Here is a 26,472-nt window from a genome sequence, read left to right as displayed (position 1 = left end):
TCAACCACCTCAGCTCTGGGACATTGCCGCAAGGGTTCCTCAGGGTAGTGTCCTAGGTCTAACCATCTTCAGCTGCTTCATCATTGACCTTCCTTCCATCATAGGGTAAAAGTGGGGATGTTCACTGATGATTGCACAATGTTCAGCACCACTCACAGCTCCTCAGATACTGAAGCAGCCTATGTCCCTATGCAGCAAGGCCTGGACAATATTGAGGCTTATGCTGATAAGTGGCAAGTAACATTTGCGCCACACAAGTACCAGACAATGAACCTCTTCAACAAGAGAGAATCTAATCGTCTCCCCTTGACACCCAATGACATTACCATCGTTGAATCCTCTGCTATCAACATCCTGGCGGTTAACATTGAGCAGAAACTGAACTGGACTAGCCATATAAATACTGTGGCTACAACAGCAGGTTAGAGGCTGGGAATTCTGCGGAGAGTAACTCACCTCCTGACTCTCCAAAGCCTGTCTACAACACGCAAGTCAGTCATGTGAAGGAAAACTGTCCACTTGCGTGGATAAGTGCAGCTCCAAAAACACTCAAGAAGCTCAACAACATCTAGGGCAAAGTAGCCTGCTTCGTTTTCACCGCATCTGCTATCTTCAACATTCACTGAAGCAAGTCACCAAGGCTTCTTTGACAGCACTTTCCAAACTCATGATCTCTACCATCTAGAAGGACAAGGGCAACTGATGCACGGGAACACCACCATCTTAAAGCTCCCCTCCAAGCCACACACCATTCTGACTTGGAACTTTATTGCCGTTCCTTCACTGTTGCTGGGTCAAAATCCTGGAACTCCCTTCCTCTCAGCACTGTGGATGTTCTTACAACACACGAACTGCAGCAGTTCAAGAAGGTGGCTCACCAGCGCCTTCTCAAGGGCAATTAGGGACGGGCAATAAATGATGATCTTGCGAGTGATGCCTACATCCCATAAACGAATAAATAAAAACAAATAAACATTGAGACAATGCCAAAAGATCACGAAAGGCACAATTTATTGTAACCACTTAAAGGTGTCAATCGAGCAAAGTCAATAGTTCTCAGCTAAGCTTGCATAATGAGAAACAAGTGTAAGAGCTCCTTCAGTAGAACTGGATGGCCTCATTATTCAAGCTCGGCTGCCAGCCCAGACTTATAAAAGGATTATCTCAGCAGGGGCTTCTGTTTAGACAACTGGAGGGAACTGTTGGCTTTGCTTGATTGATATCTTTAAGTGGTTATAAGCTGTTATTTTAGTGATCTCTTTTGTCAATCTCTCAACGTTTATTTGCACAAGATGCTGCATACTAGACGAATGGGTACGGAAGGGCCATGAGTTGGCATGGAGCCTATGAAGAGCCAAGGGAAGTGGGGGGACATGAGTTGACATGGGGAGCATGGAGAGTGGGTGGAGAGGATGACGGAGTGTGAGGGGTGAGGGCTAGAGGGTCTATCAGCCTTCAATGCAACAGGGATGAAATCCCAGAGAACCAAGGCAGGCCTTCTAACCAGCTCACCTTGACACAGCTGCCCCCGTGGCCACCTATGCTCTGTTTATGGGGTCGACGGGCCCAACTCTATCTTGCACCACGTTCCCCCACCAACCCGGAGTGAAGATTGAGACATTCAGGGGCCTTTCTACCGAGGCCTAACTCACCCGCATCAGTCGCGAAAATCCAGCCCTAGATGTCCTATTCGACCACAAAGATTGCTTAATTCCATTTCTAACATAACCTGCCTCCACTCCTACATCAGCGTAGCTTCCTCTGAAATCATTATTTTTATCACATTCAGGCTTGTCTATTCCAATGCTTTTGTAATTGATCTCCCATCCAAAGAAAGGAAGACTTGCATTTATTTAGCGTATTTCACGACCAATGGACATCTCAAAGCACTTTACAGCTATTGAAGTACTTTTTGATGTAGTCGCTGTAGTAATGAAGGAAATGCAACAGCCAATATGCACACAGCAAATGCCTGCAAACAGCAATATAATGACCAGATAATCTGTATTTTATGATGTAGGTTGAGGGATATACATTGGTTAGGGCACTGGGAATAACTCATCTCTTCTTTTTCGAAATAGTGCAATGGGATCTTTTACATCCATCCGGGCAGGCAGATGGGGCCTTAGTTACTCATCTCATCTGAAAGATGGCATCGCCAACATTGCAGCAATCCTTCAGTACTTCACTGGAATGTCAGTCTTCATTGGCGGTAAAGTGCTTTGTGATGTCCTGTGGCTGTGAACAGGATTATATAAATGCAAGTCTTTTTTTTCCCTTTTGGTGACTTCCTTTGTTTATCCTTTTACTGCTTAAATGTTCATAAAAGACTTTTGGGTTCTCTTTTATGTTAGCCATTAATTGATTTTTGTACACTTTCATTGTTCCTCTCATTTCCATTTTCAGTTCTCTGTATTTCTGTGTTCTGCTTGGTTTTCCACTGAATTATGAGCTGACATTCATCATAAGCCTTTTTCTGTTTTGTTTGACTCTTTATATCTTTAGTCATTGAGGAAGCTCCAATTTGTATGCCTTTCCTTTCCCCTTTGTGGGAATATATCTAGTTTGTATCCAAACTATATCCTTGTTGAAAGTATTCCATTGCTCATTTATAAGGCATGCTCAACAGCGACAGTTGTGGAAAGAGCTTTCATTTCAAAGAATAGATAACTACTTGAAAAAGTAAAAATGTAAAAGGGTATGGAGAAAATGCAAGGGAATGGGACAAAGTGGATAGTTGTATGAGAGAGCTCACAGGACCTCAATTATTGAATGGCCTCCTTCTGCTCTGTTAATTCTATGATGTGAGGTCAGATAGATTTTATATATTTAGCCTGTAGTTAATCCACTAAATAAATAAATAAGTTTTCTGTATTCTGAAAATTAAGCTAGGCATCTTAGTGTTTAAGCAATGTTAATGTTAGGTGAGATAAATTATCCCACATAAAACAAAGAACTACATTAGGGAGCATTGTATAGGCCTTATTTTTAAAATATTATAAAGCTCACCTCCAATAATATAGTATTTATCTGTGGATTTAAAACCTCTGCCTTCCTTTTAGCCTGTAAAAATAATGCAAAAAAATTACACAAAATCAATTAAAATGCAATTAAAACAAGTATGCCTTATGTTACAAAGAAAACACTGCAGGTGCTATAAATCTGAAATAAAAACAGGAAATGCTGGAACTACCCAGCAGGTCAGGCAGCATCTGTGGGGAGGAACAGAGTTATGTTTCAGGTTGATGTTGACCTTTCATCAGAACTTAGGAATGATAGAAATGTGATAGTTCTGATCAAGTGAAGTCTATCTTCAAAGAAGAGATGGTTTGGGCACAGTCAAAGTATGTTCCCTCAAAAGGGAAGGGTAGGACAAACAAATCCAGAGCTCCCTGGATGACAAGGGAGATAGAAATTAAGGTAAAGAAGAAAAAGTGTGCTTACGACAGGTGTCAGGTAGCAAATACAATTGAGAACCAAGCTGAATACAGAAGGTTCAGAAGGGATGTGAAAAAGCAAATACAAGAAGCAAAGAGGGGTTGAGAAAAAAGACTGGCAGTTAACATAAAAGGAAATCCCAAAGTATTCTATAAGCATGTCAATTGTAAAAGGGTGGTAAAAGGAGGTGTAGGGCCGATTGGGGACCAAAAAGAGATTTACACATAGAGGCAAGAGGTATGGCTGAGGTGTTAAATGAATACTTTGCACCTGTCTTTACCTACAAGGCAGGTGCTGCCCAGGTCATGTTGACTGAGGAGGAAACTCAGTGACTAGAAGGGATTAAAACTGATAAGGTGATATTGGATAAGCTGTTGGTACTTAAAGTTGATAAGGCACCGGGACCAGATGGGATGCATCCAAGAATATTGATGGAAGTGAAAGTGGAAATTGCAGAGGCACTGGCAATAATCTTTCAATGTTCCCTGGATTCAGGGGAGGTGCCGGAGGACTGGAGAATTGCAAACATTATGCCCTTGTTCAAAAAAGGTTGTAAAGATCTTCCCTGAAATTACAGACCAGTCAGTTTAACTTTGATGGTGGGGAAACTTCTAGAAACAATTATTCAGGATAGAATTAATAGTCACATGGAAAAATGTGGATTGATTTGGAAGAGTCAGCATGAATTTGTGAAAGGAAAATCGTGTCTAACTAACTTGCTGGAGTTTTTTTGAAGAGGTAACAGAGGTGGTTGATGAGGGCAAGGCCGTTGATGTAGTGTATATGGACTTCCAAAAGGTGTTCAATACAGTGCCACAGACTTGTGAGGAAAGTTATAGGTCATGGAATAAAAGGGACAGTAGCAACATGGATACAAAATTGGCTGAGGGTTAGGAAACAGAGAGTAATTGTTAATGGGTATTTTTCGGGCTGAAAGGAGGTTTGTAGTGGAGTTCCCCAGAGGTTGGTATTGGGACCCTTGCTTTTCCTGATATATATAAATGATCTAGATTTTGGTATGCAGGGAACAATTTCAAAGTTTGTGGACAACACAAAATTTGGGAGAATTGTAAACTGTGAGGAGGACATTGTAGAACTTCAAAAGGACATTGACACATTGGTGGAGTGGACAGATAGGTGGCAGATGAAGTTCAATGTGGAGAAGTGTGAGATGATACACTTTGGTACAAAGAACATGGAGAGACAGTATAAAATAAAAGATATTATTCTAACGGGTGTGCAGGAGCAGAGAGACCTGAGTGTATTTGTACATAGGTCATTAAAGGTGGCAGGATGGGTAGAGAGAGCTGTTTCTAAAGCATACAGTATTCTAGGCTTTATTAATAGGGGCATAGAGTACAAGAGCAGGGAGGTTATGATGAACTTATATAGGACACTAGTTAGACCTCAGCTGGGGTATTGTCACACTGTAGGAAGGATGTGAATGCGTTGTAGAGAGTTCAGGTTTACGAGAATGGTTCCAGGGATGAGACACTTCGGTTATGAGGAAAGATTGGAGAAGCTGGGACTGTTTTCCTCGGAGAGGAGAAGGCCAAGAGGAGACTTGACGGAAGTTTTCAAAATCATGAGGGGTCTGGACAGAGTAGACAGGGAGGAACTGTTCCCGCTCGTAAACGGATCGAGAACCAGAGGGCACAGTTTTAAAGTGCTTTGCTAAAGAAGCAAATGCGAGGTGAGTAAAAGCTTTTTCACACAGCGAGTACTTATGGTTTGGAATGCACTGCCTGGAAGTGTGGTGGAGACAGGTTCAATTGAGGCATTCAGGAGGGCATTGGATGATTATTTAAATAGAAATAATGTGCAGGGTTACAGGGAAAAGGCAGGGGATTGGCACTAAGTTAAAATACTGAGAGTCGGTGCAGACACAATGGACAGAATGGCCTCCCTCTACACCATAACAATTCTGTGATTCTGTGAAAGAGGTGGAGGTTGGGGGAGAGGGGGAGGTATAACAAAAGGAAAGGTCTGTGTGATAGGGTGCAGGGGAGGAGAGATTAAATGAGAAAAGATTTTGTGGTAATGGTTAAAGAAACAAAAGATGTGCCCAGATAAGGTGTGAATGGTTAGATAGCAACAGTCCAAATGCAAAGTATGCCTTATGTTACATTGACTAACTCTTCAAAATATGGGAGGAATTTCAAAAGTGTTTATATCCCCTTTATTTAAAATCATTAATGTGTGTTTAGAAAATTATCCCATTTATGGAGTTGCTCAGTGAAGTATCTTTTGTCCTGACTTTTCACAGCAATGCACATTCTTATTTCATGGAACTCTAACTTGTGGTGCTCCCACCAAGACTATATTCAACTTTTTGTGGACTATGAGATCATTCTTAAGCTCACTGGTCACTTTGAAGTCCATATAATGGTTTGAAGCCAATCTTCCTCAAATTTGAGACAATAAAAATGATGATATACAACTACAATAACTTACCCCTGCTCGAGTCAAACAGGAAGCAAATTTCTTAGACAGTGAGGACACTTCCTTACACATAGCAACAGTTAACCTGGATCAACATGAAATTAAGTCTCATTAGAAACATGATTTAGGAAACAAACTAAAAATAATCAAACTTGCATATGAAGGCTTGGTGAGACAGTTACTTGAAAACTTTCACATCCACTCCAAGAAAGGTTATGCAAGACTAACTGCTCAAACATGTTCCCATTTATTTCACAGCTCAGTAACAGTGAGAGGATGTCACATTAAGATGCTAAGTAATCTGAATTGTGATATTCATTTTCAGAGAAGTAATGGATAACAATGAGATAAGAAGTGATTGGGGCCTCCTAACTTGACAAAGTTGAGAAGATTTCATGTATTTTGCCTCAAGTGCAATTTTTGATAAAAAGCAGAATGAAATGCCATGTTGTAAACTCTTGTTTAATGCAGGTATGAACTATTATAACTAAACAAAATCTTAAGATAAGAACTGAAAGATCACATTGTATGCCCACAACAAGCTAAGAAAATAATAGCTGTTTGCATATGGAGATTTGAATAGTTTTAGCCCGTGAATAATGAAGATAGTTTGAATATTTGTAAAATTTCTCTAAAGTCAGTTTAAAAGAAACGGATCTGGGATAAGTTGTATATGTACTAAGTTATGTGGGAAGTGGGGGGTGGGTGCATTTTAGAAGGAAAACGATTTTAAAAGAGCACATTTTAAAAGCAAATATTGGCAACAAATTCTATCTCCTGCACCATATTGCCTTTGCCAGAATTTTGTTATAAACTCTGCTGCCACAAATATATATTATTTTAGCACTTGAGGGATGTTTTCTTCCAGTGTTTTTAATTTTAGTAAAAAAGGAACCATAAGGTAAAGCAGTATTTCCTGATTTTCTTATCACTTCTTTTCTAATCATGTTATACAGAACACGCCTATTTTTGATTAAATCAAATAAATTATCCCAAATCAAGGTTTTAGATCTTACGCAGTGAGGATTTTAGACTGATCCAATGCTGGTTTCTCCACATCCTGTCCATGAAGGATTAACTCAGCCACCTTATGGAGTTGCTCAATGCAGCGTGCTGTTATTTCAGCCAGGCTCTCAATGGACAACATCAAAATATCCTGAATTCAAAACACAATTTATTTATTTTACAAATAACTATTTTTCTGTATAAATTTTACACCTTCCTCCTTGCTGGGATAGCACACTACAGTTACCAGCCACCCCATTCCTATGTGGCCCAAATGGTCATTACCATGTATAATCCTCAAGAACGAGTATTGGCAGACAATCAGCTGGATCTTCCAGTCCCGCCTGCCAGCAGGATTTACCGGTGCTGCTGAAGTTAATGGGCTTTTGTTGGCATTTTCCGGTCCTGCCCTCGATCTGGCGCGGTGAGGCTGAAAAATCCTGGCCAATGTGTCCGCAGAGGCATCACAGACTAGCCCAATTCTATCCACAGTTTATGGCACTTCCAGTACAGGCTGTTAGATTAAAGATTAAGGAGCCACCGTTTTGATCTCTGTAATCTAGGCGTGCTGTGTAATCCTCCAGTTGCTGTCCCATCTGATATCAGCTAATTCAGTACAGGCTAGAGGTTAAATCTGGCACCTTCTAGATCTGTTTGGCTCAGATATTTACTGGACAATTCAAGGAGTCACATGGGGTGAGAATACTGGTAAGTTTTTATTTTAATTTAAATTAAAGTAAGATGATCAGTATAAAACTAAAGTCAAATTCTTAATTTATCATATAATTACAATCAATGTTCAATTGATTAATCAAATCCAGAGAATAAATTTTAAATTAAATAACACCAGATAGTAACACTAAAAGGGTTCTAAATTTTTCAATAAATTAAAATTTGAGGTATACAGATAATAAGAGATAAGTAAAACATTTAATTCCCTATAAAATAAAGTGACATAAACACAAGGGAAGCAGTTAACTGTGAAGTAGCTGGTGAGTGTTCAGCTAAGGCTTACATTTATTTTTGTCAAGTCAGTTAATAGTTAAAGAAGACCATAGTAGGGTATTTGAGTCCTGTGGAATGCGTATCCTGTTCCACGTGGGAACTCCAGAACGCTTCTCGAGACCTGGACAACCACATTTGCTGAAAGTGTTGTCACCTCGAGCTCTGGTTTCAGGGCTGGAGTGGCAACTGGTGTCACTGTGGTGTATCCGTGAGGTTGAGGTTTTCATATGTAGCACATTTCTGGATATGGTCACCTTGCAACTTAAGGATATTTAGGCTGAGAGTAACCAGGTGACTGCCAGGCAGTCAAAGAGGTCCACGCAGGTAATGCAGGAGACTCCGGAGTGCATCTTGCTCTCCAGTTCTGAATACCGGTGAGACTGTTTGTTCCTTTAGAGGAAACATGACTGGCATAGCTGCATTGTGGGGCAGAAGGAAGATTTGGAAAGAAATAGTTAAAGGAGATTCTATAGTTAGGGGATCAGACGTACTGATGTAGAAAATTCTCTTGAACACACTTCAGAAACTCTTCTCTCTCTCTGTCCTTTGCACTATTACTATCCTGGTCTATAATTAAGATAACTAAAGTACCCCATTAAAACTACATTATAATTTCTGCACCTCCGTAATTTTCTTGCAAATTTGTTCCTTTGTATCTTTCCCACTAGCTGGAGGCCTATAGAATACATCCAGTAATGTAATTGTACCTCTACTGTTTCTTAGCATTAATCAATTAGATTCTGACCCCTCTAGAACACCCTCCCTCTCAAGGACTGTAATTAATACTCTCCTTAATCAATACTGCCACCCCTTCTGCTTTCTTTCGTTCCCTATCCTTCCTGAACACCTTATATACAGGAATATTTAGCACATAGTCCTGTCTTTTTTTGAGCCAGATCTCGGTTATCGGCACGTCATACTCCCAAGTGGCTACCTGCAACTGCAATTTACCAACCTTATTCACATACATACACTGCAAACCTAATTTAGGACTTATTGCATTCCCTCTTACTCCTCCTACCTAATGCTTTATGATTTCTTACTCTCGTGCTATGTGTCTCTCCCAATTCTTTGTACACCTTGTCCTTCCTCTCTAATGTTAACTTCTGGTTCTCATTGCCCTCCCAAGATAGTCTAAATACTCCTCAATAGCACTAGCCAACTGTCCCGCATTGACATTGGTTCCGGCTCTGTTCAGATGCAATCTTGATCTGGCACAGAGTACCTGACAATGAGGGACTCCTCCTGGTAGGCCGCTGGCAAACCTGACAGGATTTTCTGGACAGCTTTAGGGAGGCACAGAAAAGCCGTGCCACTCCCATTTAATTCCCTGAACTACTACTACTAAAATTTGGTGGGCTTAGGGATAATTGGTGACAAGTAGCTCATTGATGAGCCTAATTGACTTCTCACCCATTCTTCCCGCCTTTGGCTTACTCGCGTGAGACTTTCCTGCTGCCAGCAGACTGATGCGCAGCCTCTCTCATGATTATCTGGGTTTGGCCGTCAGGTTTCTCTCCGTGACAGGCTGGATTAAACTGAGTACACAAATCGTTGAAAGTGGCAGAACAGGTTGCGAAAGCACTGTTGTCATGTAGACTAAATATAGCAGACATTCTGCATAAACCAAAATCTTATGAGAAGCACTGAAATGAATAACCAGTTCATCCCTTTTTTCATGGAATCATGTAAATGGCAGAACCAAAATTTACAGAATCCATATAAAGACCAGGACATTGCGGTACTGCCCACGGCAGGAAACGTCATAGGCCAGATGGGAAATTTGGAGAGATAGCCAAAAGTCCATTGACCTTCGGCGAGAATTTCTTAGGAAATCCAGCCAAACTTTATTTATCTCGAACTACCCACGGCATAGTATTTCTTTAAAAGTTAAGTCAAAACTTACAGTCTTCATATTGAAACTAGAAGGCACATTTTAAATACGTTATCTGCAATTAGAATGCCATTGGTCATCAGCTGGAATAAGGCTTTGTACTTTTGAATAACAACAATGTAACAAAAATAATTTTAACGAGATTATCTTTCAATTTAAGCAGTTGTATACACTTCACATCCTCGAAAAATCTTACCTCTACAGATATTTTGTTTTTTTTTCTCTCTTCTTCTTCATCCTTTTTTTCATTATTTGTTTCTGAACCCTTTTCTTCAGCTTCTTCGGCAAGCAAAGCATTTGTCTCTTTCACCCAATCAAAAGCCTTTCTCCTTGCCTGGAAAAGTGAATGGCTGTCAATTTAGGACATCACCTGACTTTAAGAGTTTTAGCATTACGTAAATCTCTTTAAAATAATATTTTAAACATTTGATCATATCTTGTGCCATAATCACAACACATTACAATTAGAAGAGTTGTGTGTGGCAATATATTTTTTAACCTAAAGTATAAGTTGAAAGTAACAATGACTTGAAAAAAAAGATTTTCTGGCTTAACTAATTTATATCTGTTCACCTAAATTGAAGGGCTGCAGGGTGGAGTCTCTTTCTCTGTCCACATTAGGTTATTTTTGTGGATAAATTACTTTTGATACGTTTATGCCAATTATTTTCACAGTTGAATCCAAATATCATAATTAGTGCATTATTTGCGTAAAGCACAATTCACTTATTTCATGAGTTTCAACATTAGGATATTCAACATTTTCAACAAATTCTGTTTTACATTTAGAAACGGATGCAACCTTATAATTAAAGTTGCCATTTGTTAACAGAAATTTCTTACCTAAAATAATTGTACTTAATCCAAGTATATTTTTTATTCATAACTGGGATGTGGGCGTCACTGGCTCGGTCAGCATTTATTGCCCATCCCTAATTGTCCTTGAGAAGGTGGTGGTGAGCTGCCTCCTTGAAACGCTGCAGTGCATGTTCACCTGCAGTGATGTTAGGGAGGGAGTTCCAGGATTTTGACCCAGCAACAGTGAGGGAACGGCGATATATTTCCAAGTCAGGATGGTGAGTAGCTTCGAGGGGACCTTCCAGGTGGTGATTTTCCCATGTGTCTGCTGCTGTTGTCCTTCTAGACAGCAGTGGTCGCAAGTTTGGAAGGTGCTTTCTAAGGGGCCATGATGAGTACCTGCAGTGCATCTTGTAGATGGTACACACTGCCGCCACTGTTCGTCGGTGATGGAGGGAGTGAGTGTTTGAAGATGGGGTGCCAATCAAGCAGGCTGCTTTGTCCTGGATGGTGACAAGCTTTGTTGAGTGTTGTTGGAGATGCATTCATCCAGGCAAGTGGGGAGTATTCCATCACACTCCTGACTTGCGCCTTGTAGATGGTGGACAGACTTTGGGGAGTCAGGAGGTGAGTTACTCGCTGTAGGATTCTTAGCTCTTGTAGCCACAGTATTTATATGGCCAGTCCAGTTCAGTTTCTGGTCAATAGTAATCCCCAGGACGTTGATAGTGGGGGATTCAGCGATGGTAATGCCATTAAATGTCAAGGGGCGATGGATAGTTTCTCTCTTATTGGAGATGGTCATTGCCTGGCACTTGTGTGGCGCAATGTTATTTGCCACTTGTCAGATCAAGCCTGGATATTGTCCAGGTCTTGCTCATTTGGACATGGACTTCTTCAGTATCCGAGAAGTTGCGAATGGAGCTGAACATTGTGAAATCATCAGCGAACATCCCCATTTCTAACCTTATGATGGAAGGAAGGTCATTAATGAAGCAGCTGAAGATGGTTGGGCTTAGGACAGTACCCTGAGGAACTCCTGTAGTGATGTCCTGGAACTGAGATGATTGATCTCCAACAACCACAACCATCTTCCTTTGTGCTAGGTATGACTTCATCCAGAAGAGAGTTTTCCCCTTATTCCCATTTACTCCAGTTTTGCTGGAGCTCCTTGATGCCACACTCACTCAAATGCTGATGTCAAGGCAGTCACTCTCACCTCACCTCTGGGGTTCAGCTCTTTTATCCAAGTTTGAACCAAGGCTGTAATGAGGTCAGTAGCTGAGTGGCCCAGGCGGAACTCAAACTGAACGTCAGCGAGCAGGTTATTGCTAAGCAAATGCCACTCAATAGCACTGTTGATGACTCCTTCCATCATTTTACTGATAATGGAGGGTAGACTGATGGGGTGGTAATCAGCCGGGTTGGGTTTGTCCTGTTTTTTGTGGACAGGGCATACCTGACAATTTTCCACATTGCCGGATAGATGTATTGTATTCCTTGCAAAAAATGAAGGGTTAAAATGGCAAGCAATTAGCTGGAATCACATTTGAAATCATTGTCTTGTTTGTTTCAAAACTGAATAAAGCCAGTGGACCATTCCTCAACAGTTGTATAATAAGGGAAAAGTCCCATAAATGTTTCAATAACACTAGTTGAAAGGATATGATTATTGTACTGGTGGGGCAATAATTCATTTTAGAATGAATTAGCAGTTCCTTTTGGAATAGTACCTAAAGCATAAGATGATTGATTCAGCACAATGTGAATTATACTGACTAATCATAGACCCAAATGGAAAACAGACTTAGTGGCTGCATGCAGATTCAAGGCTTCATGCAGATTCAAGACTGGCCAGAATAGCCATAAGGTATTGCAACATTACAATTTATACAAGGAAATACCAGTTTAGATCATTTAGTAAAAACTTTAACATGAATATGAAATTGACGATATTAGAATTAAAAATCTTGCTTTTCCTAAATAAAGCTGTTCACAATTCCAACAATGTTATTTCAATTGAAAGCTTGGCTGAAACCAGGGTCAAATATTAATGGTTGAGTTAAAGAAAGTCACAAAACACTTCAGAGCCAATCTTTTTGTTGATACTGTTATAAAGAAACTCTTCAGCCAAACTGTGCACAGCAAGGTCCTGCAAACAGTAAAGAGATAAATGCTTCATATAGTTTAATTATTCAGAACATTTCTATATAGTTCAACCAGCAAAATGTGACAGGATATGTTCAAGTAATGCTCTCAGCATGCAATGGATTAAACATCGTTAGTCTGTTTACTGGCTGATTTCAAGAAATAAATTGTTTAAAAGCTGTCTCCTTTGTATTTAAGTAGTCAAAATCCCCTAATGGTTTAATGGGTAAATGCATGTGATGCAATATTGAACTATGCAAACCATGAGGAGCGACTCAGAATTGAACTCCAGTGTGTACAAAGTTAGCTTTAGTAAACCAAGGTAGGTTCACTATAATAGGTCTTAGAACAGCTGGGCTGCAGAATGCTACTCCTGATTATTGGGCAGCAATCTCTGCTGAAAAGTATACTAGGTTGGACTTTGAGTGAGGTTAGGATTAGAGCAGATGCTCACCATTCCAGTTTACGCAGGAAAAATGGCTTTTGAGGGAAGTACTGGTTCTGATAATCTATAAATAGGTAAGTGGCACTTAATGAATGTTAGGGAGCATGTATGTTCTCTCAAATCACTGTCTAATATGAGAATAAATCTTTGTGATTGAATGCTGTCTTTTCTAACTCAAGGAAGAAAGATAAGCCTTTAGCTAAGAAATAAATGCTTAAAAAAAACAATGTAGAACACACAAAAGGGCAAGTCTGTTACATCAAGAGTGCTCCCCCCACACACCACCACCCATCCCCTATTAAGCAATTGCTGTGCACCCACAAAACTTATGGCAAATATACTGTAATTATTCACAAAATCTACTTGCCTTGTTGAGCTTGTCTGGAGTAGCAGCCACATGCAACTCAAATAGTAGCTCAGTTAGCATGTTCACAAACTCCTCACCATCCTCTGCCAGAAACAAAATAGCATTTAATCTCTTTACTGCACTCTTTTACACTATATTCAGATTTTCAGGAATTAGAGATTTTAATAGTTTCTTCCGAAAGCCTAGGAGGCTATATTAGTTTGTCACACCACTCATGCAAGATAATCCAGTATCATACTTCCAGTCTTCCGCTGAACCAGTGGTAAGTTATTTTATCTGATTGTACAGTACAGAAAACATGTTCTCATTCACAAAGCGCTTCTTTTGGGAGAAATGCAGAATTATTTGGGAAATCTAAATTCTATAACATGTTAAACTGATATGATGGTAAGAGATATAAGGATTTGTGCAAGTTGAGATTTCAGTTCTGGTGAGTGTAAAGACAAAAGACCCAGCATGTTTTGATGGGGCTAAGTTGGGCTAAAATGCATTTTTTTTAAAATAGGGAAAATGTACTTTTTTGCTCCTCCAATACTACATGTTATTCCTCAGCTGACATATATCATGTAACATGTTTTTCATTATCGGTATAGTTAGGATAGTTCTCCATATTCCTAAAACATTTGAGGTGACACACCTCCTGGAATGAAATTGATTATGTCCATAAATGGTAATAAATTCTGGCCTAGCCAGTGGCACCCACATTCCATAAACTAATTTAAAGAAGCTCTCATAGGAGCAGTCGTAGGTTATTCAACCCGCTAAGCTGGTTCTGCCATTTAATTAGAAAATGGCTGACTTGTACCAGGCTTCCATTTACCCCCCTTTTGTTTATATCCTTATTTAATAAAACATCTGTGATTCTTGAAAATTTCAATTGATTCAGCATTCACAGCCTCCTGGGGAGAGAATTCTAAATTTTCAACATTCTTAGTGTGAAGAAAATGTTTCCTGGTTTCATTCCACCTCTAATTGTCTCCCTGTTCTGGACTCCTCCACCAGAGGAAACAGCTTTGTTGTATCTAACCTATCAAATCCTTTTATGCTGTAAAACATCTCAATTATGCCTCCAATCTTCCTTCTGAACTCAAGGAAATACAAGCCAGGTTTGTAAAACCTGTCATTGTAATTCAAACAGTTAAGCTCTGGTTTGATTAAAGTGACTCTGGTGAGTGAAATAAATGTTAAAGATAAGAAAAATGAGACTTAAAATAATGATACAAGTAATAAAATGCCCGGTTAAGGGAGAGTTGAGAAGAAAATGAGAAGCACAGCAGATTTATTGTTAATTAAAGGCATTTTAAAGTGTTCATCATTTTAGTAACATATAACATCAACATATAGAAATGAACCCATTATCGACGTCTGGTTAGTAATATTAAGAAATTATGTCATTTTCATAGCATGGACTGAAATGTATTTTAAAAAGGTTAGCTGTTACATGATAAGTTTAGGTAAATGTTATGAGTAGAATGGAAAGGACTAATCAGGAAAGCTACTAGATTCTAGTGGAGTACTGCTAATAATTTACTTATGGAGTAGATTGCAGCTGTGAAAAGAAGAATATGCTGGATGATAAGGTGTTTGCACTTATTGGCAGGAGGTACAAGGTCTGAAGTGTTACTTCAGCAAGAAAGTATCTGCTCAGACAAATACATTAAAGTTCATGTAATGCCTGGGAAACAAAGGAGAATACATCTGGCGAGCCATAGTGACAGTCAGGATATAAAAATAGTGAGGCTGCACCTATAAGAAGGATAAATAGGGTGATCACACGGACTTTAAACTGCTAACTGGCAGGAGCTCAAGTGGAAAACAATAGTTCAAAACTAAACGAAAGGGAAGAAAGTAGAGCAACAGTCAGACATTGATCTTTAATCACTACAGATAAAGCAAAAACTAAAGTATGTAATTAATGTTTCACTCATGGTTTTTTAATTTCTCTCCTGCTTAGAGCTGAAGGATGGGTTAGGTTGTGTGGCACAAATGAGTATTCTTTATACAAACGCACAGATTGTAAGGAACAGATTAAAAGAATTTGAGGCGCAAATTCAACTCGGAGGGTATGACATGGTAGCCATTACTGAGACATGGTTGAAAGATAGTTATGGTTGGGAACTAAATATATCAGATTATAACGGTCGAGTGGTACAGAAATGGCAGAGGGGGAAGAGTAGTCTTTGTGATTAAAGATGAAATCAGTTCAACAATGAGAAGATAAGGGGATGTGAGGAAAGTTGGGCTGTGGACACTTTTATGGGTAGAATTAAGAAAAGGATTTAAGACAGTAGTGGGAATCAGTAAATTGGGCAAATTTTCTAATGGATAAAATGACAGAAGATCAGCAGGAGATGTTCAAAAAGAATGTAGTAGAACCAGTTTATGCCCCTAAGATATAAGAGCAGGTGCCAGGCAATTACTATTTCCAACAAGAGAGAATCTAGCCATCGCCCATTGACATTCAATGGCATTACCAACTGAATCCCCCACTATCAACATCCTGGAGGTTACCATTGACCAGAAACTGAACTGGTCTAGCCATATAAATACTGTGGCTACAAGAGCAGATCAGAGGCTAGGAATCCTGTGGTGAGTAACCCATCTCCTTACTCCCCAAAGCCTGTCCACAATCTACAAGGCACAACTCAGAAGTGTGATGAAATGCTCCCCACTTGCCTGGATGAGTGCAGCCCCAACAACACTCAAAATGCTTGCCACCATCCAGGGCAAAGCAGCCCACTTGATTGGCAATCCATCCACAAACATTCACTCCCTCCACCACCGATGAACAGGGGCAGCAGTGTGTACCATCTACAAAGTGCACTGCAGGAACTCACCATGGCCCCTTGAACAGCACCTTCCAAACTCACAACCACTACCATCTAGAAGGGCAAGGGAAGCAGACACATGGGAAAACCACCACCTAGAAGTTCCCCTCCAAGCCACTCATCATCCTGACTTGGAAATATATCACCTTTCCTTCAATGTCGCTGGGTCAAAATCCTGGAACTCCCTTCCTAACAGCACTGTAGGTGTACCTACACCACAGGGACTGCAGCAGTTGACGAAGGCAGCTTGCCACCACCTTCTCAAGGGCAATTAGGGATGGGCAATAAATGCTGGCCCAGCCAGCGATGCCCACACCCCGTAAATGAATTAAAAAATTGCCAAAAAAGTCATCTGTGGAAAACGAAAGAGATAAACAATATAAAGCTAAAAGAAAAAGCATACAAATATTACAAAAAGCACAGATCCTGGCAACTGGGAAAAACACAAAAAACAGCAAAGGTTGACAAACAGGTCGTTACAGCTACAGAAAGGGATATGGAAAGAAACTTGAAAAGAAAATCCAAATCAACAGAAAAAACTTTTATAATTATCTTAGGAGAAAGAAGTTGGTCAGGAGTAATGTGGGTCCCTTGAAAACTTATAATGGTGATATTGTCAATGAAAATAAGCAAATTGCAGAGATGTTGAATAATTAATTATTGCTGAAGAAAGAGATGTCTAAGCTTTTCGTCTTGCACTCATCAGGACACTCGCAAGAATACCAACAAAAAGGGGAAAACAGTAATTTATACTGTATGTGAGGAGAGTACTGATCGGTTGGCAAGTGGCTCCATCCTGCACTCAAATTCACCTATGAAATGGAGCAGTCAAATGAACTCCCCTTCCTTGACATACTAGTTGAGAAATCTACCACAGTCTACCACAAACCTACCTTCACTGGTCAATATATGTGTTGGGATTCTTACAGTTCCACACATCCAGATTGGACTTGTCAGCAACCTTGTAAATAGGCCCAAGCCATTTGCTCACCACGCAAACTTGATGCTGAAATAGGGTGCATCAAAGGCATCCTGCAGGATAATGGCTACACTGACTGGATCATTTCGAGTTGAATATCACACAAACTCGTGAACAGGCCTAAGGCCGTCACTTTCGGCCCTGAACACCTCAGATTACCCTGGAAGGGCAAGGTATCTCAAAAATTTGAGCAACAGGTGAAGCTAGCTGGTTCACGCTGCTACTATGCAATCACAACAGGGGTGGTTTTCGCCACCAACAGGATGCTGGTATCAAGTCAAAAAGACATTCTGCCCATCACACAAATGAGTGATGTAGTATATGAATTTCAGTGTCAGTGTGATGCTAGGTATGTAGGCCATATGACCCAAAGGCTAGCGGATCATATCAAACACCATGGCCAGAATTTTCCCGTCGGCGATTTGGGGGCAGGGCCCACTTGCTGACAGGAAAATGACGCGGGATGACATCAGGAGGAACCCCTGACGTCATCCTGCCCCATTTAAATATTCAGGAAGGCGGGTGGACAGCGAAATCAGCTGTCCACCCGCCGACCTGATTAATGGCCAGTTGAGGCCATTGACAGGATAATTAAGGTAATTAAAGGCCCTGCCCATCCAACCTTAAGACTGGCGGGCAGGCCAGGAGCCCCGGCGGGAAGGAGAAAAAACATGAAACCTCATCCACTGGCGGGATGAGGTTTCATGTCTGTTTAAAAAAATCTTTAATAAAGTTTATGTAATATTTATTAACATGTCCCATCTCATGTGACATTGTCGCACAAGCGCGAAAGAGCGCACTTTGGCAGTTGGGGAATCCCTCCCCCCTGCACAGGAAGCACATGTGGCTTCCCGTCAGGCAGCCCGCTGGGCAGGCCTTAATTGGCCTGCCCACTTAAAATGGCGACGGGGCCCGTTTCAGCAGCAGAGTTCGGCTGCCCGCCCGCCCATTGAGGGCTAAATTCTGCCCCAAATCCCAGCCGCTGTTCGCAACGGGCAGGGTACAGAACGTACCCAATCAGCCCATGCTTGCAAAACTCAAAACACGGTGTCCAACATTAGATGTGATTCCACGATTGGACAACACTTGCTAAATAATCCTCAACGTGCTAAGAATTAGGCTGACAATCAATTTAAGATTTTCAGTCGGGCTTGCAATCTGGCACATTTGCGTCTACTGGCAACTACTGTCATGAAGAGATATTGTCTATAATGTTATTGGAAATTATTTTTAAATTGGAATTGTAGTGGAGTCTGTGTCTATGTGTGTGTCTCTTAATTAGATTAAAGCCAGCTAGTCTGGGTGCTTTGATGTATAGTAGTTTGACATGTTAATTGGGTAAACAGTGAGGAATATAGAAGGTAAAGTGTAAATTTGCATTTGTTGAATAAAGCATTCAAGAGTGGGAATAAAATCTTGCATCTAGCTGGGAGATGTCAAGCAATGAGTTTATATCACTAATAAAATTAGTGGGATTAAAATGTTGTTAGAAGATTTGATACCATGGAAAATTTACATTCAAAGGAAAAGCTAGGTATAAACAAAAAGGATTTTGTGTGTAAGTCAGAGGCACTCAAGATCTAACCAGCCAGTAGCCTACAACTGTGTCTGCAAAGGAAGCAAATTGCAAGGAACCTCATTTTGAATTTGTAAGGTCAAATGTGCTTTGCCTGGTGTCTGTTTAATGTCTGTGGATTACTGTTGCCTTGGTGGAGATTTACCTGGGAGTGATTAAATTTGAGGATTTGTTTAAAAGTTATCATGGTAGCAATTTGTAGATATGTGTATATGTTTAATTTGTCGTTAAATTAATAAATGTTTAATTAAAAATCTTTCGAGGCACGGTGGTCTTATTCCTAAATTCAGAACTGCATCTCAATCGATAATATAGGTTATGACAGTTGTTCAAGTTTCCCTCTGTGATTTAGACAACTCCACCTTTACTAACTGCTGTGTCATAATAACTACATATATTAATACACGGGGCCCTGTTCGTTGCAGACAGAAAGAACACGTACATACATTGCGCCTGTTTCAGCTAAACAAAATAAGTGACAGCCATTTGCTGACTCATTCCTCAGGGTAATGCCTTGACCAATCAGGGTCAAGCTGCCTGGTTTAAATTTCAAGCAATATTTAGTAGCTAACTGTCAGTCACCATCAGTGGTGCACTCTCCATGGCAATGCCACTTGCCAACCAATCAGTACTCTCTTCACATACAGTATAAATTGTTGTTTTCCCCCTCATACTGGTATTCTTGTGAGTGTCCTGATGAGTGCAAGACGAAAAGCTTAGACATGTCTCTTTCTTCAGCAATACACAAGTCCTGTATCAGCAAATGACTATTAATAATTAATTACTTTGTGTCAGTATTTACAGATGAGGAAGCATTTAATCAGGGAATCACCAAAATTAAGGTAAGGAAAATAACAACAACAACAGGTATTTTGAAGAGGTGACTTACAGAAGGCATTTGATGAAGCTCCTCATAAGAAACTGTTAGCTAAAGTTGAAGCCTATGGAACTGAAGGCAAATTATTGACCTGGTTACGAAATTGGCTGAGTGACAGGAAACAGGAGTAGGGATAATAGGCAGGTACTCTAATTCACAGGGTGTGACCAGTGGTATCCCAAATGATCTGTGTTGAGGCCTCAAATATTCACTGGCAAGGATTTTGCCCTTGTTGGGCGGTCTTGACGGTTGCGGTCGGGAAGCCAACCACCGCCCGCAATCGGGCCCTGACCTCACTTTCGCACTGGCGGGCCAATTAAGGCCCGCCCGGTGTGAATGTGTGCTGCAGCGCTCAGCGCTGCCTCTGTTGGGAGGGGGATTGAGAGAGGGAGGAGAAGGGCGAGTGGGGATCTGCGAGCCTGCATGCAGGAAAAGCTCCTTGAGACACAGAGCTGCCTCAGGGAGAGGAAGATTTTAAAAATTAAAAATAAAAAACTTTAAAATGTTACAAAACATGTCCCCTCATGTGACTCTGTCAGATGAGCAGGGACATGTTATTAAAGAAATCTTAAAGTTTTAATCTAATTTTTAATAGCTGCTGGAATGCCGCCCACGGATGAGGCTTCCGAAAAAATCCAAAGGCTGCTTGGCCTTTTTGCCTGCCCGCCTACTGTAAGGTTGGATGGGCAGCGAAAAATTTAATTCAATTATTACTTTAATGGCCTTAATGGGCCTTTTAATTGTTGGCAGTCGTGCATCCGTCAAATGAAACATCGTGTGAGTGCACGATGACATCGGGACACTCGCCTGATGTCATCGTGCGTCATTTTACGCTCGTTCGGGTCGGGCGCGCGCCCGCCCAATGAGCTAAAAATTCTGGCCGGTGTTTTTATTAACAATGTAGACGATATGATAGAAAGCCACATAAACAAATTTGCTAACAGCATAAAGACGGACAACAATTTAAACAGTGTAGATGGAAGTATAAAATTACAAAGAGATATTTTTAGATTAAGTGAATGAGCAAAACTGTGACAAAATGGATTTCAAAATAGGTAAACGTGAGGTAATTCACTTTGCAGCTGAAAAAAAGAGAACAGGGTATGTTTTAAATGAGGAAAATGTAGAAACAGCAGAGGTCCAAAGAGACTTAGGAGCCCAGGTAAAATGTCATGAACAGGTATAGGAAATAATCAAAAATGCTAATGAAATGTTGGCCTTTATAGAAACTTAGAAAATCTATACTACGGAAGGGCATTTGGCACGTTGTGTCTGAATTGTCGAAAAGAACTAATGCACTTAATCCCACTTTGTAGATCTGTAAGTTATGGCACTTTGAGTATATATTCAAGTATTATTTTAAATGCAATAAGGCTTTCTTCCCCACCACCCTTTCAAGCAGACTCCCAGACCTCTAACACTCTGTGGGGAAACAATTTCTTCTCAACTCCCTGCTAATCCTTCTGCCAATTACTTTAAATTTATGCCCCCAGGTTATTGGCCTCTCGGCTGAGGGAAATGAGTCCTTCTTATCTAGTCTAACTTGGTTCTTCATAATTTTATACACTTAAATATCTCCCCTTAGCCTCCTCTGTTCTAAAGAAAGTAATCACAGTTCTTCATAACTAAAATTCTCCATTCCTGGCAACATGCTCATAGATCTCCTCCATACCAACCATAGTGTGATCATGTCCTTCCTGTAATGCAGTGATCAGAACTGAATGCAGTACTCCAAACTGAGGTTTTGTGTTTTATACAGTTCTAGCAAAACTTCCCTGTTCTTATATTCTATGTCTCGCCTAATAAAGGAAAGTATCCTCTTTGCTTTCTTAACCAAATAGTTACCTGTCCTTCTAACTTCAGGGGTTTGTGGACATGGACTCCAGGGTTCCTATATCTCTAGACAATTAGAATACAAGGAGGTGGAAGTCATGCTGCAGCAATACATAGCCCTGGTTAGACCACAGCTAGGGCAGGATTTTGAGATTGTCCGGCGAGAGCAGCAGGCAAGTCCAGAGGCGGGTCAGAAACGGCCCGCTGCCCACGGTGGACCCCCGACTGCGATTTCATGCTGGCTGGCCAATTAACGGCCAGCCAGTGTGAAACATGCGCTGAAAGTCTTAGCGCTGCCGGGGTGGGGGCGGGAGGAGGGCGAGCGTTTAAGTCAGCATGGGCGAGCGCACAATGAATGCTCCCTGAAGGGAGAGAGCTGCCTCAGGGAGCTGAAGAATTTAAACCCTTAAATAAAGATTTTAAAATCCCGGAAAAAATTTCCACCCATAAGAATCAATCAACTAAACATCTACTAGGGCTATCTGTACCTTGCTTATCCTGCTTTCTACCCTTAATTAGCACATTCCTCAGATAATAGCACCACCTTCAACACCTCTTTGTCCTTTTGTCTGTGACGTCTTTTGGTTATCTCCACCTATCACTGGCCCTCTATCCAGCTTTACTCCCACCCCCTTAAACCACCTTATATTTCATCTCTTTTCTATTTTTACTTAGTTCTGTTGAAGGGTCATTCGGACTCGAAATGTTAACTGCTCCTCTCCACAGATGCTGCCAGACCTGTTGAGTTTTTCCAGGTATATTTGTTTTTGTTTTGGATTTCCAGCATCCGCAGTTTTTTGCAATCACCTAAACACGTTGTTGATAAAAATTCTGCCCAAACATTTTTATTTTTAAAAATTAATATTGGAAACTTCATCCCGCCCTTGGATGAGGTTTCCTCAAAAATCCAAAGACTGCCTGGCCAATATGCCTGTTGGACGGACAGCGAAGAAATAGCAGTTAATTAATTGATTAATGTCCTTAATAGGACTTTTAATTGTTGGCAGTCGCGCTGCCGACACTCGCGTGCGCCCACTGACTGAAATATCGTGCTTGCCTAACGTCATTGCGCGCTATGTAATCCTACCCCTGGAGTAGTCAGAGTAGTTCTGGGCATAACGCCTTAGGGAGAATAGGAAGGCTTAGGAAGGCTTTGAGGGAGATTTACCAAAATGATGCCTGGACTCCAAGGGTTGAATTGCAAGGAGAGATTACACAAATTAGGATTAAATTTCCGTGAATTTGGAAGGCTAAAGGGTGTCTTGATCAAAGTTTTTGAGATATTAAGGTGAACAGATAAGCTATATAGAGAGAAACTATATCCACTAGTTGGGAATTCTAGGACTAGGGGACAGAGTCTAAAAATTAGAGCCAGGCCTTTCAGGAGTGGAATTAATATATGTTTCTACATACAAAGACCGGTGGAAGTTTGGAACTCTCTTCCACAAATGGCAATTATTGCTAGGTCAATTGTTAACTTTAAATCTGAGATTGGTAGAATTTTGTTAACCAAAAGTATTTAGGGATATGAGGCAAAAGTGGGTATGTGGATTTAGGTCACAGATCAGGTATGATCTCAATGAATGAAGAGACAGGCTCAAAGGGTTAAATGGCCTACTCTTGTTCTTGTGTACCTAGGATTTGATCTACTACAGGAATCCTCCACAGAAGAACCTCAGTTGGGCTAGTTCCCTGGATCGAGATAGCTTCATTGTGATTGATCTGCCCTGATCTTAGGTAAGGTAATGGCAGGGTGACCGTGTTTCCCATAATTGAATCCACTGTCCCGTGTCCTGGGTTGCATGCACCTGGGACACTGTTTCTCTCGTAATTTGGACCTTTAAATCTCTTGCATGCGTAATACCCTCTCTGCTTCCCTTTGAGCACCCCCACTCCTCTCTCACTGCATCAGCACAACCACTACCCATCGCTCACCCCCACACTCCTCTCTCAGCCCTGCCAGCAACCACACCTCCTGGTGCTCTAATGACACCCATGCCAAAGTGTCCATTAATCTTCTTTGCAAGAGTTGGTCACTCTGGGTAATGGCACAGCAGAAAGTCGTGAACTATTCTCTGATGAAATGTTGTTGCTTTGTTGATTTTGAAGACTGTCATAAATAGGACTGAAATTGATTTTAATATACAATTATGTATTCATGTCTTATTTGACAGACCCGAGCTCAAATTATATGTAGAGACATAGTACCTACTATTTAGCTAAATATAGCTCAATGAATCCATAATCCCTAAAACAGTTGGTCTGAAGATTAAAATTTTCTAATGCAAAAACTAAAATCCTTCAGTTGTAGTTAGAACATACTCATTACTTCTAAATAGCTTTCTAATGCCAACGCTTCACATCATCCATTGAGAAACTGAGTAGACAAACACTAATATTACATTAGCATACCTTTTTCCTCCTCTTGCTCTTCCTCAGTATTTAATTCTTTAAGTAAGAAGACATCTTTAATACTGATTAAGTCCTTTCTCATAGTCTCCAACTCGTCTCCTGTGAGGGACATCAAAACAGACTGAACCTGGAAAAGCAGAAAACAATCTTTAATAAATTGATTTAAGAACAATGGGTGGAATTTAATGAGGGCAGTAGGGGAGGTCCAACATCAGCCTCTAAAACTGGCAGCACACCCACCGACCTAATTTCCAGGAGCCCTGAGGGAATTAAGGCTCTAATTAGCATCAGGTACCCTGCAACAGGGTTCCTGGCTCCATGGTGAACATTTACTTGCTGCATTTCCCCCATTCCAGTGGATATTCTGCCCCTGAGAGCTGCTGGTCAATCAGAGGCCAGCTGTTCTCCATTAATGCAGCACCATTGAGAGCAATGGCTGCTGCTGGTAATTCACTTGGGCCTTCACTGGGGATTATCGTGGAATCCTTGGAGAAAAACAAGTGAAGGTGGGATGGGGATCATGGGGAGGTGGGGTCACTGGTGAAGGAGGTCAGAGGAAAGTACAGACGGTGATTCTCAGCGGGCACTGCATTCCCGATGCCGGGTCCCTCAATCAGGCGATATGTGTCTTTGAACAAGAGAGGCTGCAAGCAAACCCAATGAGAGTTTGCTTGTCAGTCTCCCTGCATGGCAAGTAACCCGGCCATTGATGGTTGCAGTGGGATGAGGTAATAATTGCCCACTTAAGGGCTTCAATTGGCATCCTGGCAGGAAGGCTGTCCTCAAGTGTTCCCACCCCGGACTTACGCAGGGGGAGGCAGCGGTCTATGATGAAACTAACAGATCATTTTCATAATATTTTTCTGGTTTATGGTAAAGTAGGATTATGGGGGTAAGTATAGTTGGGTGTGTGTGTGATTTAATTACATTTGGAGTCAAGCAGACTGCAAGTTTAAATCATCAAAAGAAGATAGGTGCTTAACATGCTAATGAGTAAACATGGATGATGGCTTAGCATGTAAGGTGTGAAGGGCATTTTTAGATAAATGAAGGGATATTTGGACTTCAAAGGGATTTTAGTCTGTTTACAACTAGCCAGATAAGCAAGGCTAAGGAATGTGTTTATTTTTCCCAAAGGTTACTGGAAATAGTGGCAACTTGAAAGCATTTATATTGTGAGGGTGATACAGTTTCAAAGATGTATGGAATCATAGAATTTACATATTAAAAAGAGAGAAACATATATAAGGGAGATTGAAAGGTTATGTGTCAGAAGGCCAAGTAAGATCTAACTGGAGTGTGAGAAATTGCCTTAATGAAGCCTCCAGCGTTTGTACATAAGTCTGCTATCGAACTAAATTGAAGTTGGAGAAAAGCCATTTGGAATTTCACTGTCCAGGGTATTGTGTTAACTTGCTGAATTTGTTTTAAATCAAAAATCTATTTTAGACCGTTGCCTTAAAGGGAGTGTAACTGGGAGTCAGGTCAATTAGGAAGTTTAAGAGTTATTATAGTAGTAATTGTAGTCTTATGTATGTGCTTGACATCTTTTATTTTGTTAATAAATATTTTAATTTAAGTTTTTAAAATCTCTAAAAGTCTTGTGGACTTATTACTTCTGAATTCAGTGCACACATCTCATCATAAATACAAATTGCAAAACTGTTGTGAAAGTGCAACCAAGTTTCCCTTATGGATTTGGATGCCTGGCACACATCATCTGCCGTGTCATAGCAAGCTTCAGAATCTGGAAAGTGAGGGAGGCACCCCAGTCTCCCCACCACCTCTCATGCCCAAAGCCTGAGCAGAATGACCTGATAGGCTCCCCCGTCCCTGAATTCCTCCTGCCGGCCTCAAAACTGAGGCTGGGTCGGGAAGTCGCCCTTGAGTGGTCATTAATCGGTCATTTAAGGGCCTCAATTAGAGTGAGGGCATATGGGCCGCCCTAGACCAAGCTCACACCCGGTAAAATTGCGAACAGATCTGTGGCCAGTGGGAAGGCCACTTGGGTAATTTTATAGGCACCCACCACCTGCAAACTGCCAGCAGGGACCCTTAACATTTTGACCCATGGTCCCAACCCCCCCCAGGGGCTCTATCCCCACCAGATCTTGCCATCAAGAGTCCCACCCAGCACTCTATTCCCTCCCCTGGGCCTCCCCTCCCTGCAATGAGGCTTGGACTTATCCAGTCTCATGTGCTCCGGCACTTTGATTTTTGGGACTACATTTAGGCCTAGAGTCTCTGAAGCAAGACTTTCTTCCAAGTGAGGGGCGTTTGTCTCATCTCCAACCAATTAATGCTGAGCGTTAAATGGCTGCAGGCGGCCGCAATCGACAGGATGGGTTCCCTGCCGACTCTTTGTATAGCAGGGCAGAAAACCCTGCCAGCCGTTAAATTTTGCCCCATACATCAGATTGTAATT

The 26,472-nt window shown here is 41.0% G+C and overlaps 1 protein-coding gene across 2 annotated transcripts in view; it reads right to left on the bottom strand.

Moving 5' to 3' along the window:
- fam114a1 (family with sequence similarity 114 member A1) overlaps positions 1 to 26,472 on the bottom strand; it is a 60,632-nt gene that overhangs the window by 8,737 nt on the left and 25,423 nt on the right. Inside the window, exons 8-14 of one of the 2 annotated variants that reach the window (XM_078546246.1) lie at positions 24,048 to 24,174; positions 13,543 to 13,625; positions 9,981 to 10,118; positions 6,897 to 7,036; positions 5,893 to 5,965; positions 3,010 to 3,063; positions 811 to 937 (exon numbers count right to left, since the gene is read on the bottom strand). In XM_078546246.1, coding sequence (XP_078402372.1) covers positions 899 to 937; positions 3,010 to 3,063; positions 5,893 to 5,965; positions 6,897 to 7,036; positions 9,981 to 10,118; positions 13,543 to 13,625; positions 24,048 to 24,174 — 654 coding nt within the window. In that variant the 3' untranslated portion in view covers positions 811 to 898. Of the gene's footprint in view, positions 1 to 810; positions 938 to 3,009; positions 3,064 to 5,892; positions 5,966 to 6,896; positions 7,037 to 9,980; positions 10,119 to 13,542; positions 13,626 to 24,047; positions 24,175 to 26,472 lie in introns of those variants that run through there. The other variant, XM_078546238.1, reaches the window with a different exon arrangement.

The sequence above is a fragment of the Cetorhinus maximus genome, chromosome 1 (assembly GCF_964194155.1).
Source record: "Cetorhinus maximus chromosome 1, sCetMax3.hap1.1, whole genome shotgun sequence".
Taxonomy (NCBI): domain Eukaryota; kingdom Metazoa; phylum Chordata; class Chondrichthyes; order Lamniformes; family Cetorhinidae; genus Cetorhinus; species Cetorhinus maximus.
Note: the sequence above shows the minus strand (reverse complement) of the source record. Positions and strands in the feature narration are given on the sequence as shown.